Source organism: Mustelus asterias, chromosome 7 (genome assembly GCF_964213995.1).
Source record: "Mustelus asterias chromosome 7, sMusAst1.hap1.1, whole genome shotgun sequence".
NCBI classification, from domain to species: domain Eukaryota; kingdom Metazoa; phylum Chordata; class Chondrichthyes; order Carcharhiniformes; family Triakidae; genus Mustelus; species Mustelus asterias.
In genome coordinates, this window is record NC_135807.1 from 10,084,870 (window position 1) to 10,105,424 (window position 20,555).

The window sequence follows — 20,555 nt, forward strand, 5'->3', positions numbered from 1 at the left end:
CACTGCTTCTGTCATCATTCCTGAATTTTGATCTGCAGATCTGTTAATGCAAACTGTTCTGTGACTTGGCACATTGAGCAGGTGGGCAGAAAATGCAGGACTCAAATAGAAATAAAGTCTTGCTTTAATGGAGGGCTGTTCATGGCCTCCATTAAAGCACTTTAGTTTCGTTTAAAGTTTATTCATTAGTGTCACAAGTCGCCTTACAATAACACTGCAATGAAGTTACTGTGCAAATCCCCTAGTCGCCACACTCTGGCGCCTGTTCAGGTACACTGAGGGAGAATTTAGCATGGCCAATGCACCTCACCAGCACGTCTTTCGGACTGTGGGAGGAAACCGGAGCATCCGAAGGAAACCCACGCAGACTTAAGGAGAACGTGCAGACTCCGCACAGGCAGCCACCCAAGCCGGGAATCGAACCCGGGTCCCTGGCGCTGTGAGGCAGCAGTGCTAACCCACTGTGCTATCATGCTGCCCTAACTTTACTGCAATAAAGTGTTTCCAAACTGTCATCAGTGAAGGAAACGTGGCAGCCAATTTGTGCACAGCAAGGTCGAACAAACAGCAAAGTGATAAAGGCCAGCTACTCTCTTTTGGTGGTGTAACCTGAAGTCCTCCTGTTTCGGAAGCTGGATTTAAATTCATATCATTAAGTAATTTAATAAAAACATAACTAAGATGTTTTAAAAGCCCTTTATAACCTCACTTAACCCAGGTAAGTATAACGCTCGTGGACACTTGATCAAGATACTGTTTCAGTCTCGATTATATCCATTGGCTGGATTTTATGGCGCACTCCAGTTCTGCCCCCTACCTCTTCCTAGTGTCCCAGCTAAAAGGTCGGGGATGGAATCCCACCCACTACCCCGAAGGCTGCCCTGCAATAATTTAATGCTGGGAGGCATGTTAGTTGATTTGCAATGTGACTTCCTCCATCCCTACCATGGGAGGAAGTCTTGCCTTAGAGTTAAAATTAAAGTTTATTTATTAGTCACAAGTAGGCTTACATTAACACTGCATTGAAGCTATTGTGAAAATCCCCTAGTCGCCACACTCCAGCGTCTATTCGGGTACACTGAGGGAGAATTTAGCACGGCCAATGCACCTAACCAGCATGTCTTTCGGACTGTGGGAGGAAACCAGAGCACCCAGAGGAAACCCACGCAGACATGGGCAGAACGTGCAAACTCCACAGACAGTAACCCAAGTCAGGAATCGACCTCGGGTCCCTGGCAGCAGTGCTAACCACTGTCACCACCGTGCCGCCCAGTGTGCTACTGACCGATCAGCTGTCCAGTGACTCTGTAGCCTGGAGCTCTGGAATATTAGGCACTGCTGAGACTGCAGGAAGTCCCACCATGCCAAGGAACCCAGGCAAATCTTGATGTTGTCCGACTCTTGATATCACTCTCATCCAACCCTGTGTAACTTTTACCAAAATATAAATCGATTTTTAGTGTTTGGCAAAGGAATTTGTGTTTTTAAAAAAACTAGGCAATGCATTGTAATAATGGCTCCCCCTCTTTCTTAGGGAGGAAGATGAAGCCTCTCAGTGTGCAGTCCCTATCTCCACGGTCCTTATTAAGCAAATCGTCCGTGGACCACAAAGTGATTGTGCTGTTGGCAAGTTACTTACAGAGTTCTACAACATGGACACTAATCCAGAGCTCCCATGGCCCTACTTAACAAAGGAAACTGACAGGTAAAATAGTAAAAACCTTGCACTTTCTGCTTACTGTGCCCCCAGCACTTTGGGAATATGCTAAATAGTTGATGCAAATGCATGCAGTTTGGGTTGTCTGTTAGTTTGGCACATTTAAGCTGAAATACCCTTTAATTGGAAGGCACATAACTGTTGCCAGATATGAACAATTGTGCCTAATAATGCTTCGCATAACTTTTTGGTGTCTTCTCTTATCAAATTCTTTACATTTTCAGTGGATTAAGGAAAATTTTTCAGGGAGGGAGCAGTCTGAATTTAAGCTGTATGAACTTGTTTCTGAGCGGGCTTACTGTATCATGCGTGTTCGGGAAAATATTTATTTTAGAGATAAAACATATACCCTTACAATGCTTTGGTTATAAAGTGACCAGTTTCTTTACAAGTCGGTCATGGTTGTGCGAGAGTCATTTGATCCCCCAAACTGGCTTTTTTTTAAAAAAAAATGTTCTGAGTCAAAACATTATATCAACTGGTAATCCGCAGTTCGGATGATAAATGTCGTTTTAGCTAGGTCTGGGAAGATTGTATAGTAACACAAAAGAATTTGTGGATAATCTTTATGTAATCATTTTCTGGCAGCTTTTTTGAAAGCCAGAACAATTTTTAAGGATCTGCCACTTTTGACATGAAAAACTATGACAGCTTAAATACTTGTTTCAAGCACATAACTGCCAGCAAGGATAACAACGAACTAATCTGTTCCTTTTGATGTGTGCTTGAACCGAGCAGCAAGAACAGCAGCGAGCTGCTTGCTCAGTGGGACAGCCCAATGCAAGTTAAGCTGTCGGCCTGGAAGCCCTGTCTTAATACACTCCTTGTTGAATTGCTACCTTGGGCCTTGTTTGTCAACCAGTCCAAGTGGGACCTCTGGCTCTTTGAAGGCGAGAAGATTGTCGTGCAAGTTCCTGCTGGGAAAATAATCGTGCCACCGAACTTTCAGGTAAAGTGCATTAACACATTGCCCTTTGCGTCTTCGAAAAGAAAAGTTTTTACGCTTCTAGAAAGGGGCTGCCTTTTACTTTCTGTGAAAGGTCTGTGGTGTGCATTTGTGCTTATATTAAGAGCTGAATTGACAATTTGCCTGAAACCTCATATCAGCCTGCATGCTGGAAAGATCTGCATCCAAACTGTTGGCCAATATAAATCATTTGGGCCCCCAGATAGGATCTTATTTTATTTTTTGTTTCACAGGCATATGGGTGGTGCTGGCAATTAAGGCCAACATTTCTAACTTGTCCCTAATTTCCCTTGGCTCACCGCCACCTTGAATGTAACTGAGTGGCTCGTTTGGCCATTTCAAAGGGCAATTAAGATTCCGTCACATAGCTGTGGGTCTACTGGGTAAGTCCGACTGGGTGAGGAGGGCATATTTCCTGCCTTAAAGGACGTTAGTGAACCAGATGGCTTTTTCTGACAGCCTGATAGACGCACAATCACCATTACTGAGACTAGCCTTTTATTGAAGATTAATTTAATTTAAATTCTCCAGCTGCCGTGGTGGGATTTGAATTTATGTCCCTGGATGTTTAGTCCTGGCTTCACTAATTTATTTATTTAATCTATTTTAAAAGTGATTGAAGACTAGGTGGTACATTGGTGCCCCAGCGCTATGTCGCAGCCTGGAAAGAACCCTGCCTTTTGTACCCATGACATCTTTATCCCACCCTTAGGTACACTGTCCACCTGGCTCCTATTAGAGATGTTACCACACAGGCAAAGAAAGTTAGAGATGAAACATGCACGTTCCCAGTTATGCTTATGGGTGACGTTCTCTGGCCTCCCCTCAGCAGTTTTTTTTCGGTGATGCACCTGCCATTTGCTGGTGGCGGAATTCCCATTGAGGTCACCGCACGCCGGCGGGAAGCCTGCGGCAGGGGGCTGCATTGACGGTGGATTCAGAGAATCTCACCAGCATGAACAGCCACAGAATTCCGGCCTTTTTTTTACCATTATAGAATCTTACAGCACAAAAGGACGCTATTTGTACCATCACACAAGAGCTTTCCAATTAGTCTCACCCCCTCATAGCCCTGCAAATTCTTCCCCTTCGAGTCATTATCTAATTCCCTTTTCAAAGTTATTATTAAATCTGCTTCCGCCATAGGAACATGAGGAGCCCATGAGTTAACCCCTTGAGTTTGTTCCATTCCATTCAGTGAGATCATGGCTTATCCCTTTCTCTGTGGCTAAAGGGTGCACCTCTCTTAATACTTTTGGTTAACAAAAGACTACCAATCGACTATTTAACATTGAGTTGACGCAGCATCAACTGTAGTTTGCAGAGCCATAAATTTCCACGATGCTTGGCATTTTCTAACGAGGCTTCTGAAAGCTTGGCTCTAGTTTCTAGATTGTATCCCCTAATCTAGACTCCCCAATCATACGAATTAGGAGTAAGCCACTCAGCCCCTCGAGCTTCAGTAAGATCATGGCTGATCTGATTGTAACTTCAATCCCACATTCCTGTCTACCCCCAATAACCTTTCACCCCCTTGTTAATCAAGAATCTATGTAGCTCTGCCTCAAAGATATTCAAGAATTCAGCTTTGACTGCCATTTGAGGAAGAGAGACCCAGAGACTTTCGATGCTCTGAGAGAAAACATTTCTCTTCATCTCCATCTTAAAGCATCAACCCCTTATTTTTAAACACTGACCTCTTGTTCCAGATTCTCCAACAAGAGGAAACATCCTCTCCACATCCACCCTGTCAGAAGTTCATAAGAAGTAGGAGCAGAATTAGGGCATTTGGCCCATCGAGTCCGCTCTGCCGTTCGATCATGGTGGATATGCTCCTCATTCCCATTTTCCTGCCTTCTCCCCATAATCCTTCAACCCCTTACCAATTCAACATTTGTCTAACTAATCTGTCAATACTCCTCAGGTTTCGATCAAGTCGCCTCTCATGAAACTCCAGTGGATACAAACCGAACCGATTCATCTAGGTCTGCCTTAAAAATATTCAATGATTCAGCTTCGACTGCCCTTTGAGGAAGAGGCTCACAACTATCTGAAAAAAAAGATTTCTCGTCACCTCCATCATAAATGATTAAACTCTCGTGGATACATACCTAACCACGCCTATCTTTCCTCATAAGACAATCCTCCCTATCAGTGGAAATAATGTCTATCTGCACTATTCATTCCTATTAGTACCTTGAAAACTTCAATCAAAAGTTCCTTTTCAGGCGATGCATTCCAGATTGTAACAATTAGTTGTCTAAAATGCATTGGCCGGAATTGTCCCAAAAAAATTCTAAGTGTTGAATTTACATGAAAACTGGAGTAAATCACACTGGTTTTTTCAGCGGGAGTTTCAAAATGAATCTCCCACACTCTGTGCACTGCAGAGTGCACGAAAGTGAATCTCGTGAAAATTCAGTGGCCGGGACCTATTCCCACCGGAGAGGCCGGCAGCACAGCGCTGAGTGGGACACTGCGCATGCGCTGATCTGTCAGTGCTAAGATCGGCGCATGCACAGTGCCCCCACACTGCCGGCCTCCCGATTGCTGGCCAGCCCGATGGCAGTGGCCCTGCGTCACCGGCCGTGCGACCCCCCACCCCAATTGCTGGCCCTCTGACAATTTCTGACCCAGCCTCCACCCCACCTGCAGCCTCCATCTCCCGACCCCGCCTCCCCACTGCAGTCCCGACCTCCCCCCCCCCCCCCCACCCCCACAGTCCTGACCCCTCCTCTCCCCCTGTATTCCCGACTCCCCAGGCAGGCTGACCCTCCCCATGTCGATGGCCAGGTCTTCTGCCCCTATATCTCATGAACATATGGCCTCCCTCCCTCCCTTCCACACTGATCCCGACTGCAGAGTGTCAGCGAGACCCCCCCCCCCCCCCCCCCGCCAGAAGTGCTCCATGGGCATTAGCACTTTGCCCCTTGGGCAGTGCCGGGGCCCCAGGCTGGCACTGCCGAGGTGCCAATGCACAGGGGTCACCATCCCCCTCCACCCGACTCTCTGGTGGGGGTGGGGCCTTGATTGCCCCCCCCCTTCACACCAACGGAGTCGGGCTGTCAGCTCCCCTAAAGTGGTGGGGGGGGCTTTAGTAATCTCTGCTGGAGTAAACCACTCTGGCGGGGCGGGAGACTCTGGTGGGGCAGGGTGGGGGGCGGCGGGGGGGAGAGATTCTAATGGGCCCGTGACTTCAGTCCCGGGCCTGCTAATCACATTTAAAATATATGGTCATTGGTATTACCATAATTTATGTGCCTCCCTGCCTATTTCCAGCGCTAGTGGGCCTGGAGGCCCAGCACAGATCCCGCAGCGCTGGAATCTCCTGGCCCGCTGCACTAATAAATTAGCACAGCGAGATGGGAGAATCGCCCACATCATCTCCTCATGGGAGTAGATTGTCTCTCATATACTCAGGATTGGGAAATCAACTTAAAATGTTGGCTAATTAACCCAGAAAGGGAAACCACAAAATGCCATTCAAAATCCTTTGCAAATGCTACAAAATAATTGGCAGTGTAATTTTTTTTCCGAACAATTATTTTTAGGAGCCTTTTCAGATCGGTATCTATTGGGCCAGCACAAACACCGTGCACAAATCGACAGCATTCCGACTTGTTCATGATGTCACGTCCCCCAAATGGAAGGATTATCCCATCACTGATGTCATTACCCTGGATGAAGAAGGGATTGCTGATGCAGATGTGAAACTTGGAACCTTTCCCGATCATCAGAAGGTCTGTTTGCAATAAGTGAACCTTTACTTGCACCTTGGGGAACATTTGGAAACCAGTCCAGGCGATTTTCTGTTGCGACATTAGTGTGATATCTAAAACAGTGAGCAAAAGCACCCTTTCCCCATGGTCATCGGATGAAGGTTTACATGGGATGCTGCACTGCCTCCCTGCCAGCTTGTATTTCTAAGAGGGTTCAGATGCACTATCTCCCAGAAAATACTGCTATTTAAACATTAGGAATTGTTGGATTTTGGTTTGCTGTTTCTGAGTAGATTCTTAGGAATACAGGAACAGAAGTAGGCCATTCAGCTGCTCCAGCCTGTTTCGCCATTCACTTAGAACATGTGCTATCACTTAGACCACCCTCAACGGACACGCAGGACACCCCCCACATGTATTGGGGGCTCTTCTCCACCCCCCCCCCCCCCCACCCCCACCCCAGTATCGTAGGCACTTTCAACCATCACAGGCAAGTCCCCCCACTCCTCCACTCAGAGGTATCGGCCCTTTCCCCCTACCCTTGCTACACATGGGTGGCACAGTGGTTAGCACTGCTGCCTCACAGCGCCAGGGACCTGGTTCGATTCCCGGCTTGGTTCACTGTCTGTGCGAAGTCTGCACGTTCTCCCCATATCTATGTGGGTTTCCTCCAAGTGCTCCGGTTTCCTCCCACAGTCCAAAAGACGTGCTGGTTAGGTGCATTGGCCATGCTAAATTCTCCCTCAGTGTTCCCAAACAGGTGCCGGAGTGTGGCGACTAGGAGATTTTCACAGTAACTGCATTGCAGTGTTAATGTAAGCCGACTTGTGACTAATAAATAAACTTTACTTTCAATGGGAACTCCCTCCCCCGCCATGGAGCTCCCCGAAGGGCCCGTTCCTGGCACTGCCCTGGCATGTCCATCTCCCCGCTCCACCCCAAACCCGGTGCTATACTTATCTTGGCACCCCGAGCAGTATCCCTCGATCTTGGCACCCCGAGCAGTATCCCTCGATCTTGGCACCCCGAGCAGTATCCCTCGATCTTGGCACCCCGAGCAGTATCCCTCGATCTTGGCACCCCGAGCAGTATCCCTCGATCTTGGCACCCCGAGCAGTATCCCTCGATCTTGGCACCCCGAGCAGTATCCCTCGATCTTGGCACCCCGAGCAGTATCCCTCGATCTTGGCACCCCGAGCAGTATCCCTCGATCTTGGCATCCCGAGCAGTATCCCTCGATCTTGGCATCCCGAGCAGTATCCCTCGATCTTGGCACCCCGAGCAGTATCCCTCGATCTTGGCATCCCGAGCAGTATCCCTCGATTGAATCCCATTTTAGATGTGGTTCCCGCCCTTTGTGGACTGAACTACGTTACGTCATTGGCGAGGGCCTGGGAAAATCGGGAAACGAGTCTGTGTGGAGTTTGCACGTTCGCCCCGTGTCTGCGTGGGTTTCCTCCAGGTGCTCCGGTTTCCTCCCACAGTCCAAAGACATGTGGGTTAGGTGGATTGGCCATGTTAAATTGCCCCTTAGTGTTAGGGGGAATAAGAACATAAGAACTAGGAGCAGGAGTAGGCCATCTAGCCCCTCGAGCCTGCTCCGCCATTCAATGAGATCATGACTGATCTTTTTGTAGACTCAGCTCCACTTACCCACCTGCTCACCATAACCCTTAATTCCTTTACTGTTCAAAAATGTATCTATCCTTGCCTTAAAAACATTCAATGAGGCAGCCTCAACTGCTTCACTGGGCAGGGGATTCCACAGATTCACAACCCTTTGTGTGAAGTAGTTCCTCCTCAACTCAGTCCTAAATCTGCTTTCCCTTATTTTGAGGCTATGCCCCTAGTTCTAGTTTCACCTGCCAGTGGAAACAACTTCCCTGCTTCGATCTTATCTATTCCCTTCATAATCTTATATGTTTCTATAAGATCTCCTCTCATTCTTCTGAATTCCAATGAGTATAGCCCCAGAATACTCAGTCTCCCCTCATAAGCCAACCCTCTCAACTCCGGAATCAACCTAGTGAATTTTCTCTGATCCCCCTCCAGTGCCAGTATACCGTTTCTCAAGTAAGGAGACCAAAACTGTACACAGTACTCCAGGTGTGGCCTCACCAGCACCTTATACAGCTGCAACATAACCTCGCTGTTTTTAAACTCCATCCCTCTAGCAATGAAGGACAAAACTCCATTTGCCTTCTTAATTACCTGCTGAACCTGCAAACTAACTCCTTGAGATTCCTGCACAAGGACACCCAGGTCCCTCTGCACAAATTCCCCCCCAGAACTCGCTACAGCCAAAGAGCATCATCCACCTCCTTCAGTTAAAACTCAACATTCCTTTCGCATTTTACATTTTTTTTTGTTCCTGACCGCTAACACTCGGTGATTTTTGTACCTGGACTCCTGAATCTCTCCTCTTAGCTCCTAGCATTTAGTAAATGTCTTTATTATTCTTTATTCAGTTCAAAGTGGACCAATAGCCTTTCTTTATCTGATAGAAACAGGTCAACAAATAACATTTGATTTGATCCACGTTCAACAGACCGATTACATTGCTTCCCTAAGAAGCTGGGTGGGATGGTGGGCCTGGGTAAGATACTCAGAGAGTCAGTGCCAACTCGCTGAGCTGAATGGCCTCATCTACACTGTAAGGATTCCATGATTCTAAACTATTTAAGCAACATCGCACCTCAATTGTGCACGCATTGTATGCTTTTCATGCCTCGTTCCAGAGGATTTCTTCTCTTCCTCCCCAAACCCCTTTCCTACTCAGAGGTACTTTACCCCTCTCCTGTCTCCCTGTTCACAGAAGCACAGTCAGACTTTCACCATCATAATACCTCCCCTCCACCTTCACCCATCAAAATGTGTTTAATTTCCAGCTCAGATGATGGTACATATTTCCTTGCAATGCAAATGCTCCTATTCTCTCTTAAAATCTTTGATGTGGAGTAAAATATTGGGGTGAATCCCCTCAACAATAGGGTAGTCTGTCATTCCAATGTTAAATCACTGATATACTCAGCATGCTCTGTATTAATTTCATTCAATGTTGTCATTATTCCACCATTATCCCTTGTACCTTCAGTTTTTCTTTATTTACTCTATCTAATCCCTTCATGATTTTAAATGCTTACATCAAAGCACTCCTTAAGCTCCTTTTTCTCCAAGGAGATCAACTCTAGCTCCTCCAGCCTATCCACATAAATGTGATCTCTGGAACCATTCCAGTAACTCTCTCCAAAACATCCTCATTCTTCTTTAAGTGTGCAGTCCAAATTGGGCACAATATTGTTTATTAAAGAGAAAGGTGGAACTTTCCAGGTGTTCATGCCAGCAGGACCTTCTGGTCCCGCCAATGGCACGCCCTCACCATGGGTTTCCCGGTGGCAAGGGGCGCATTCAACGGGAAACCCCATTGACAACAGTGGAACCAGAGGATCCCACCACCATCCAACGGTGGGCCACCTTCCTCCTCTGGTTCCAGAGGCTTTGTGGGGAGGGGACAGGAAAACCATCCATATTTTCTAAATTTTGTACTCTGTGTCTCTGTTTATAAAGCCCATGATACCGAATGCTTTGTTTACTTGTCCCACCATGTTCAAAGGTTGATGCGCCATCTTACACCACCTTTCAAATTGTACTATTTAGCTTGTATTGTTTTGCATTATGTTTAAGGCAGACAAGTAGAGAGGTGCTGTTTCAACTGTACAGGCCATTGGTGAGACCGCATCTGGAACACTGCGCACGGTTTTGGTCCCTTACATGAGGAAGGATATAAATGCATTAGAGGCAGTTCAGAGAAAGTTCACTAGATTGATTCCAGGGATGAAGGACTTGTCTTATGAAGAGAGATTGAGCCGTTTAGGCCTATACTTACTGGTGTTTAGAAGAATAATTGAGGCATATAGCATGCTTCAGGGCTTTGACAGGGCAGACGTATGTTTCCCCTTTTGGACATTCTAGAATGAGAGGCCATAGTTCAGACTAACGCAGAATTAAAACAGAAATGAGGAAAGATTGTTTCACACAAAGGGTTGTGAATTTGTGGGACTCTCTATCCCAGAGTTCAGTGGACGCCGAAACACTAAACACATCTAAGGAGGAGATAGATAGATTTTTAATTAGTAACAGGATGAAGGGTTATGGAGAACGGGCAGGAAGGTGGAGATGAGGTCGAGATGAGATCAGCCATGATTATATTGATAAGTGGGGCAGGCTCGAGGGGCTGAACGGCCTACTCCAGCTCCTAGTTCTTGTGTTCTTATGTTCTCTGTATATTCCCCTCACACCACTGAACATTCTGCCTCACATCACTATATATTTCAACTGCCAGGGTAGTATATCACTTGAATTGTGTCCTGATAATGATTGTGATGTATTAGTTATTTACGTATTCCCTATCTCATGCTGCAAACTCTACATAAGTCTCAGTACCAAGCTCAGTGGAAAGACAGTGTGTGTCCAATGCTTTGATTGCAAAGCTGTTTATCTACAAAACACTTCAAGAGTAGTTCATTGGCTGCAAAGTGTTTTGGAGAGTCCCAGGTATGATCGCGACCTTACGTAAATGTCAATGATTTGTGTTTCTTGCCTCATTTGTTCTCTTTGCCTCTGCAGCTGTGTCAGTTCTCCATATCTTCAGTGGTGCGCCATGGGATTCAGATTTTGGTGATTGAGGACAAAACAGTGATAATAAACACCACTGGTCACAAAATCTACTATCGACCTATGCTCATCTTCCCAGGACGCACAACACGAAAGGAGGTACAAGTTACAGAAGTCAATATAAGAGCGGTTCTTTACTTTGTCAAAGCTATGGCACCATTGATCATGTGTGTATTTTTTAAATTAATGTGTGGGATGTGGCCATCACTGGCTGGACCAGCATTTATTGCCCATCCCTCGTTGCCTTCGAGAAAGTGGTGGTGAGATGCCTTCTGGAACCACTGCAGTCCCTGAGATGTATGTACAGCCATGGAGCTGTTAGGGAGGGAGTTCCAAGAGTTTGACCCAGCGATAGTGAAGGATGTCAGGGTGGTAAGTGACTTAGAGGGGAACTTGGACGAGCCTGAATAGTCGCCAGAATGTGGCGACGAGGGAATTTTCACAGTAACTTCATTGCAGTGTTACTTTATTTATTAGTGTCACAAGTAGGCTTACGTTAACACTGCAATGAATCTATCATGAAAATCCCCCAGTCGCCACACTTCGACGCCTATTTGGGTACACTGAGGGAGAATTGAGCATGGCCAATCCACCTAACCTGCATATCTTTGGACTGTGGGAGAAACCGGAGCACCCGGAGGAAACCCACGCAGACACGGGGAAAACACGCAGATTCCGCAATGTGACCCGCCGGAGTCGAACCCGGGTCCCTGGTGCTGTGAGGCAGCAGTGCTAACCACTATGCCACCCTGCCAACCAATGTAAACCTGCTGTGACACTAATAAAATAAACTTAAACTTAAAATACTCTACTGTTAACCTTGATGCACAATTGTAAATATGATAGTTTTTCTTCAGCTGCATGACTCAAATTAGCAATCTACATATCCTGTACTGCTATAGATTCCAGATAGCAGTTTCAGCAGATCTTATTTAACTGCTTTTATGTTAAAAAAAATTGTTTTACCAATTTTCAGCTATTTAAAGATATGGCCGTAACTAATTATTGGATGCGTTCCTTTCAAAATTTGATATGCTCCTGTCTCATAATGGCCTTCAGTGTAACATCAGTAACTTGTGAAGTCATTAACAGATTTACACTCAATTTGAATGCGTAGCTTTTTGTATTATGACTATTTGAAGAGTAATTCTGTTGTAATTTGAGTTGGCTCCCTTTGTTATATTAATCTTCGGTGACCACTCAGTGCCATTGGCAACTTGGCAGCCGTGATCCCGTCGTGTTACCCTGAGGGGAGTAATGCTGCCCCTTCCACCCTTGTTAAAATGTCAACAGATGACATGCTCGTTGAAGGAAGGTGTTTATACACATTTCACAACAAGTAAGAAATTCTAATAACAGCCAGACATTTGTTTTAAAAAATAAAGTGAAAAATAGCATGGGTCTCACACACACACAGAAATTCGTATTTCTTTTTAAGCTGAAAACCACCGTAAGCTTTTTGCATCTTACCATCTTCCAGACAGTATGCCCAGCCAGGAGTATGTCTGGGAGGCAGCAGGCGGCTTCACTCCCAGTTTAGGTAGGATGTTACTGTAATGCATTATTCCATGTAAAGGCAAAGCCGCCATAGTCCCAGATGACCATAGGCTGTGACTGGTGGTGATTTAACCAGAGGATCACCACACCTCAGGCGAGGGGCACGGTTCAGAAGTTGGACCTTCATGAATAACCTCCATGTACAGTACAGAAACAGTGATGAGATCACTAAGAGACCGAGATAGAGGTTTAAAGAAATGTCCTCACTTGGAGAAGGACATTTCGGGTGGCACAGTGGTTAGCACTGCTGCCTCACAGCGCCAGGGATCCGGGTTCAATTCCGGCCTCGGACGACTGTCTGTGTAGAGTTTGCACGTTCTCCCCGTGTCTGCGTGGGTTTCCCCCAGGTGCTCCGGTTTCCTCCCATACTCCAAAGATGTGCAGGTTAGGTTGAGTGGACATGCTAAGTTGCCCCTAAGTGTCAGGGGGACTAGCAGGGTAAAACCTGGGGTTATGAGGTTAGGGTGGGATTGTTGTCAGTGCAGGCTCGATGGGCTGAATGACATCCTTCTGTACTGTGAGGATTTTATGATTCTAATTGGGCCATGGTTTGCTTTGCAGATCCCATTAGTTATTGAGTTACATATGTCACTTATAAAATGTGACGGGGCCCAGGGTGTGAGCCACCCATGTCTCCTCCTGACCAGTGGTATAATTCCAGCAGAGGCAGGGGTGGCCAGATAGGCAGTGGGCAGGCCACCTGTTGGATTTAACAAGCCCTCCCTCTCCTCCATCTTTCAAACCTGCTGGCAAGGGAGCATAAAATCTAGCCCCTTCATTCAGGAGTCATAGAGCATTACAGCACGGAAACAGGCCGTTCAGGCCAACCAGCCCATGCTGACTACGGTACTCTCCCAGCTAGTCCCAATAGAGTGGGCCGTGACTCTATCGGTAGCACTCTAACCTCTGAATCAGAAGCTGGTGGCTGAAGTATCAGTAATCTAGCTTGAAGCCCCAGTGCAGTACTATAGGAGTGCTGCTGTGTGTTGGAGGTGCCATCTTTCAGAAACGAGGCTAAATTGAGGCCTTGCCTGCCCTCTGATTGCCCTATTTCGAAGAAGAAGAGGAGATTTTATCTCAGTGTCCTGATTAGTATTTATCCCTCATCTCCTATCTGTCACATTGTCTTTGTGGACCTTGACTTGCACCAATTGTCCGTTGCATTTCCATTTCTCTACTTTTTGAGTGCGCCTCCAAAGTACCTCATCGGCTATAAGATGCTTTGGGACAGCCATGGGAGCTGCTATGTAAATGCATGTCTTTCTTTATAATGTTGGTCAATAATGTTGCTTAACACTATTTGTGTTTTACAGAATGTCTACATACCAGAGAGTTCTGTATTCAGCCTTAGCCCAGCGAAAGCCCATTCTCCTGCCATGCCAAGTTCCGTTCCTTGCTGGGACCTCGTCTCTGGCGGAAGTCAGGCAGATTTAAGCGTCCCGCTGCCCCAGAAATATCTGCTGTTTGGTTACTCTGCACACATCAGCTGTCAGTACTGGAGCCTGCCAACGATGGTTAGACAGGATTTTCCGAGGCAGAGTGTGGCGGTGCCCCTCGGGGATTCCGGTGAAAGTGGACTTCGTTCCAGGTACAGTGAGAGTATTTTTTAATAATCTCTTTTTGACAGATTCTGCCGTGCACAGATTTAACTTCAACATTGATATTTCAAGGAGCTCACTAACACTTATCAGAGGGACCTTTTGGAGGACCTTCTTGTTTGAAGATAGCAATTCAATAATCTTCTTTTTATTTCTGGAGCAAAAAATAGCTGTGCACAATTTGGGGCTAATCATTCTTCACTCTGTTCCTCTGCATTACAAGCTTCCCTTTGCAGTTAATGGACTGAAATCTGGCAAGAACATCAGACCGTTTATAAAGTTGATCAGCAAGGCCGAGGTTTAGTTGCAGCGGATTTATTATATCTGTTTCCCCTTCTTCCCGTCCAAAAGCTCTGTTCAAGCAACAAGGATTGTCAAACCTTATTATTATCAAAGCGTGAGAACCTATTATTTTTTAAAATTCTTTCATGGGATGTGGGCTTCGCTGGAAACTCTGGCAATTGCTGCCCATCCCTAATCATAGAATCCCCACAGTGCAGAAGGAGGCCTTTAGGCCCATCAAGCCTGTACCGACCACAATCCCACCCAGGTCCTAACCCCATAATCCCATGCATTTATCCTAACTAGTCCCCCCGACACTAAGGGGCAATTTAGTATGGCCAATCCACCTAACCTGCACATCTTTGGACTGTGGGAGGTAACTGGAGCACCTGGAGAAAACCCACGCAGACACGGGGAGAATGTGCAAATCTCCGCACAAACGGTGACCCAAGCTGGGAATCGAACCTGGGTCCCCCTCGCGCTGTGAGGCAGCAGTGCTAACCACTGTGCCACCCTTGAACTGAATGGCTTGCTAGACCATTTCAGAGAGTAGTTCAAAAACAACTACATTGCTGTGGATCTGGAGTCACATGTGGGCCAGACCAGGTAAGGATGGCAGATTTCCTTTCCTGAAGGACATTAGTGAACCAGATGGGTTATTACAACAATCCATAATAGTTTCATGGTCTGAGATTGGCTTTGAATTCCAGATTTTATTAATTGAATTTAAATTGCCCCAGCTGCCATGGTGGGATTTGAATCCATGTCCCAGAAAGAATTGGGCCTCTGGATGACTGGTCCAGTAACAACTAGACCATGATCTCCCACATGTAGTTCACATTGGCCGTTCACTGAGAAGTGTCTGAATTTTCAGGAACACAGGGCGGAATTCTCCCGTTTTGAGACGAAGTGCAGTGGCGGGCAGCTCGGACAGTGTCTGTCCTGCCGGCCAGAATGACGGGATTCTGTGCAGATTCTGCATTTGGAGCCTCATTGACTTTGCACAGGCGAGTTGCCTTCTGATTCCCCTGGTGGGCTGGCAGCTAATTTATCCGCCTGCTGACAGGTTTGAAGGCCTTGGCACAATATTTAAACCCCAATCCAGCACGCTCATATCACTCTCTCCAGCCCACTTATCTTCACCAGACCATGCAGGATGCCAGCATAGAATCAGAGAATCCTACAGTGCAGAAGGAGGCCATTCAGCCCATCGAGTCTGCACCGACCACAATCCCACCCAGCCCCTAACCCCATAACCCCATGCACTTACCCTAGCTAGTACCCCCATGACACTAAGGGGCAATTTACCACGGCTAATCCACCTAACCCGCACACCTTTGGACTGTGGGAGGAAACCGGTGCACCTGGAGGAAACCCACGCAGACATGGGGAGAACGTGCAAACTCCGCACAGACAGTGACCCAAGCCTGGAATTGGACCTGGGTCCCTGGCGCTGTGAGGCAGCAGTGCTAACTACTGTTCCAGCAACCCAGAGGGAGGAGGCTGGCAGCCGCAAGAAGAAGTCTGTGCCTCAATTCATCCCTCTCACCCCATACCCCGTCACCTGTGAGGCGCCCATGTACCACTCTGACCTCTACCCCACCGCATCTGGAGCGGTAGCCCTTTGGCCAAGGTCAGAGGCTTCTGGCGATAGAGAGTGTGGGGCAAGTGCAGAGGAGATTTACAGGGATGAAACCAGAAATGCAGAGCTCTAACTATCAGGAGAGGGTGAGCAGGCTCCTTGAAAAGAGAGGAATGAGGCTCTTTAAAATCATGAAAGGTTTTCAATAAGTAAACATAGAGAATCTTTCCACTTGCCGTGGGAAGAGCAAAGGTAGAGGTCTTCAAAATCAGATAGTCACTGAGTAATCCAATCGTGAATTCAGCAGGAATATCTTTGGTACCCAGTTGAGAATGTGGAACTCGCCTCCACAGGGAGTGGTTGAAACCCAAAAGCATAGATGCATTTAAGGGGAAGTTGGAGCCCATGAAGGAGAAAGGAATGGAGAGAATATACTGGTAGATATAGGTAGGGAAAGATGGAAGGAAGTTCGAGTGGAGCATAAATGCTGGTGTGGACTAGTTGGGCCAAAAGGCCTGATTCTCTGCTGTATCACCTGGGTAATCCTATGCAGATGTGATGTGATCTATATAGAGCAGCATTCTACAAGGCTAACAGTATATCCTTCTATTGTTGGGTTAGACACTGCAAATATTATGGGATGCCCTCCGTATCTGACTAATCTCTCCACTGGATGAAAAACCAGGCTGTTTCTTTTTTCAGTCTGAACTAAAAATTGTGTTTCACAGAAGCGAGTTAAAGCAACAGAATAAAGTAATGATACAGTCCATGGCTTTACATTTAAAACATCTCAAAACTGCTTTGAATTTAGCTCCCATCAGTAATGTGCATGATGAAAATTTGTGTTTTAAAAAAATTAATCTTCTCATGGCCCTTTTTAGTCCCTCCTCTCAGAATGGCACAGATTTCTTTGCAATGTATGCAGGAAAACATCCTCAGGAGGTTTTACACTTGCTTCATCACGTGGCCTACATTAACCCTTTTAATCAGTATAGGCAACATTACAAATATGCACGTGTTACATAAAAAGAGGTCACAGGTAGAGGTTGAGAGGCGGTAGATTTAAAACTGAAATGAGGAGGAACTACTTCTCGCAGAGGGTGGTGAATTTGTGGAACTCGCTGCCCCATAGCAAGGGTTCTAAGCCTCAGGCTGGCATCGTGCCAGCAGCAGCCATCGCCTCCCAGTGAGGCTGCCATTCAACAGATCTGCCAACCTCTGGCTGGCAGCTCTCAGCGTGTAGGACTTCTACTCCTCCAAGGTCCTTGACCCCCCCCTATATTTCTAATAATAAAATGGGGTTAAAGGGATATGGGGAACAGGTGAAGGGGTGGATTTGAGACCAGGAAGAGATCAGCCATGACCTCATAAAGCTTGTGCTATCAAATAAACCTGTTGGACTTTGACCTGGTGTTGTGAGACTTCTTACTGTGGCATGGTGGCACAGTGGTTAGCACTGCTGCCTCACAGCACCAGGGACCTGGGTTCAATTCCCGGCTTGGGTCACTGTCTGTGTGGAGTCTGCACGTTCTCCCCGTCTCTGCGTGGGTTTCCTCCGGGTGCTCCGACTTCCTCCCACAGTCCAAAGATGTGCGGGTTAGTTTGATTGGCCGTGCTAAATTGCCCCTGAGTGTCCTGGGATGCTTGGTTAGAGGAATTGGAGGGGTGAATTTGTGGAGTTCCGAGGATAGAGCCTGGGTGGGATTGTTGTCAGTGCAGACTCGATGGGCTGAATGGCCTCTTTCTGCACTGTAATGATTCTATGGATTCTGTGATCTGATTGAATGGTGGAGCAGGCTCGAAGGGCTGAATTCGCCGACTTCTGCTCCTAATTCCTGTGTTCTCATGTTCCTAAAAATGGCTAAGTTAGTGAGTTGCCTTAGTGGGTTTTTTTTTGTTTTGAACTTATCCTTGTAATACGTCACATGGGAGGATTTTCTGAGATAGAAATTAGCTGATCGGCTCAAATATTTCATGATGATGATGCTGCAGCTTTTGCCGTCAAGGGGACTGAACTGCTTTTGGCAGCTTTGTGACTTCTTTCAACACAGGCGCGCAACATTGTGGAGGCTGGAAACCTGAAACACACAGCAGGTTTGGCAGCATCTGTGGAGAGGGAAACGATTGACTGGCCAGGCAGTGTCTGCAGAAAGGGAAACGATTGAAGTTTCGGGTCAATGACCCCATTGCCAGAACAGTGCTGACTTAAGGTCATCGCCAAAGTAGGTTGGGGATCTTTTTGAAAGCAAGAATCAAAATTCTGAGGGGTTTTGATAGCCGACCTAGCAAGAAACTGTTCCGCTGGGAGGGTGAGTTACTGTAGGGCACACATCTAAGGCAGTTAGCAGGTGAGCGCAGCTGAGGAGAATTTATTATCGACATGGCAACCTGTTATGATCTGGAATGCACTGCCTGAAAGGGTGGTGGACACAGATTTAATAGCGGGGGGGTTTTGGTATCGGTAAAGAATCCATAGAATCCCTACAGTGCAGAAGGAGGCCATTCGGTCCATTGAGTCTGCACCGGCCACAATCCCATCCTGGCCCTATTCCTGTAACCCCACGTATTTACCCTGTTAACTCCCCTGACACTCGGGTTAATTTAGCACAGCCAATGAACCTAACCTGCAAATCTTTGGACTGTGGGAGGAAACCCACGCAGACATGGGGAGAATGTGCAAACTCTGCACAGACAGTGACCCGAGGCCAGAATTGAACCCGGGTCCCTGCCAGCCAAATCTGGCAGTGCCAGCCTGGGACGGGGGCAGTGCCAGGGGGCAGTGCCGTGACGGGTACTAGTGGGAGCCTCGTGGTTTATTTATTTATTAGCGTCACAAGTAGGCTTACATTAACACTGAAATGAAGTTAATGTAAAAATTCCCTGGTCGCCACACTCCGGCGTCTGTTCGGGTACACTGAGGGAGAATTTAGCGTGGCCAATGCACCCTAACCAACACATCTTTCGGACTGTGGGAAGAAACCAGAGCACCCGGAGGAAACCCACGCAGACACGGGGAGAACGTGCAGACTCCACACAGACAGTGACCCAAGCCAGGAATTGAAATTCTTTTGAAATTGAAATTGAAATTCAAATTGCTTTTGCTTTGTTTTTTTTTGGGTTCGGATCTCTGCAGCCAGCTTTACCAGTTGTAAGAGTCTCCACCTCGCCAGGGTGATGGCACAAACCCCACCCATTTTTTTTGATCGGTCAAAGTGTGAATATTCCGCAAGGAAACAGGCTGGTGGAGCTGGAGCGCTCCACTCCAATGTTCCCGCCAGAACTGACACTTCTAATCAGATTTGCCCCAGCAACATACAAAAAATGAGTTGGGGGTGGGGGGGGGGGGGGGGGGGGGGGGGAAGTGGGGGGGTGGGGGGGGGTGGGGTGGGGGCAGTGGAGGGAGAAGCAAGGATGGGACTAACTGGAGCTTTGTCAGAGAGCCAACAGGTGTGATGGGCCAAATGGCCTCCCCCTGTGCTGTATGATTTTCTAATGAACTCTGCAGATAAATAAAGTGAAATTCAAACTTGACTGTCCCAAATTAAGAAGTCTCACAGCACCAGGTTGAGGTCCAACAGGTTTATCTGGTATCACAAGCTTTCGGAGCACTGCTCCTTCACTCACCTGATGAAGGAGCAGCGCTCCAAAAGCTCACGATAACAAATAAACCTGTTGGACTTTAGCCTGGTGTTGTGAGACTTCTTACTGTGCCCACCCCAGTCCAACGCCGGCATCTCCACATCATCCCAAATTGAAACAGAGTTCGACAATTTCTCAGAACCGGTGGATTTTATGTTAACTGGCTCACGGGATTTCTTAGAGATCCCATTGTACCCTCAACATTAGACGTGAAAAGACCATCTGCAGGCCAAGAAGATTTCCAGAAACTATTTTCTTCTTGTATAGTGTCTTATTAATAGTGTCAGGCTTTGCTCAAACTCTTAACTGGATCAGGTTGGATCACATGTTTGGCATTGAGACAACACATTTATCCTATTCTTATCTTACATCTGTTTTTAATGAAGCCTTCAGATCTTCTTTTAGGGAGGGTGCAGCAGTTAAAATTTTTTAATATTTTTGTTTAATCATAAAGTGCATAAATCTTGGTGCAGTATGGGAGGTGACTGAGGCGGTTGGTGCCATTCCACTGACTGGGAAAGTCTGGCTGTGAATCCCAAACTTCCCTGACAGCTGGTTCCAGATTGCAGTCTGTTCTTGCAGTGCTCAGTGGCAGCAGAGAAGTGCAAAGGGAAAGCTTGGGCAGGGATGCTGCATCTGACAAGTCTTGGCATCTGTTGCTGACCGGTACCACCAAAGATATGTCATTAACCACTTGCCTCCACAGCTTGGATATGAGGGAGCATAAAATATGCATAATATTCCTTATTACCCAAGGTTTATCAACCCCAGATTTTATTCCCATCCACTTTTTCTCACATATCGGTCTTCAGCTTGCAGG

At 46.8% G+C, this 20,555-nt stretch overlaps 1 protein-coding gene across 6 annotated transcripts in view; it reads left to right on the plus strand.

Moving 5' to 3' along the window:
* The window catches only part of vps13b (vacuolar protein sorting 13 homolog B), a 993,302-nt gene that overhangs the window by 931,323 nt on the left and 41,424 nt on the right, over positions 1 to 20,555 (plus strand). For all 6 annotated transcript variants that reach the window (XM_078215655.1, XM_078215652.1, XM_078215654.1 and 3 more), the window contains 5 exons: positions 1,535 to 1,705; positions 2,456 to 2,666; positions 6,236 to 6,424; positions 11,030 to 11,176; positions 13,948 to 14,222. In XM_078215655.1, the coding sequence (XP_078071781.1) occupies positions 1,535 to 1,705; positions 2,456 to 2,666; positions 6,236 to 6,424; positions 11,030 to 11,176; positions 13,948 to 14,222 (993 nt within the window). The remainder of the gene's footprint in view (positions 1 to 1,534; positions 1,706 to 2,455; positions 2,667 to 6,235; positions 6,425 to 11,029; positions 11,177 to 13,947; positions 14,223 to 20,555) is intronic.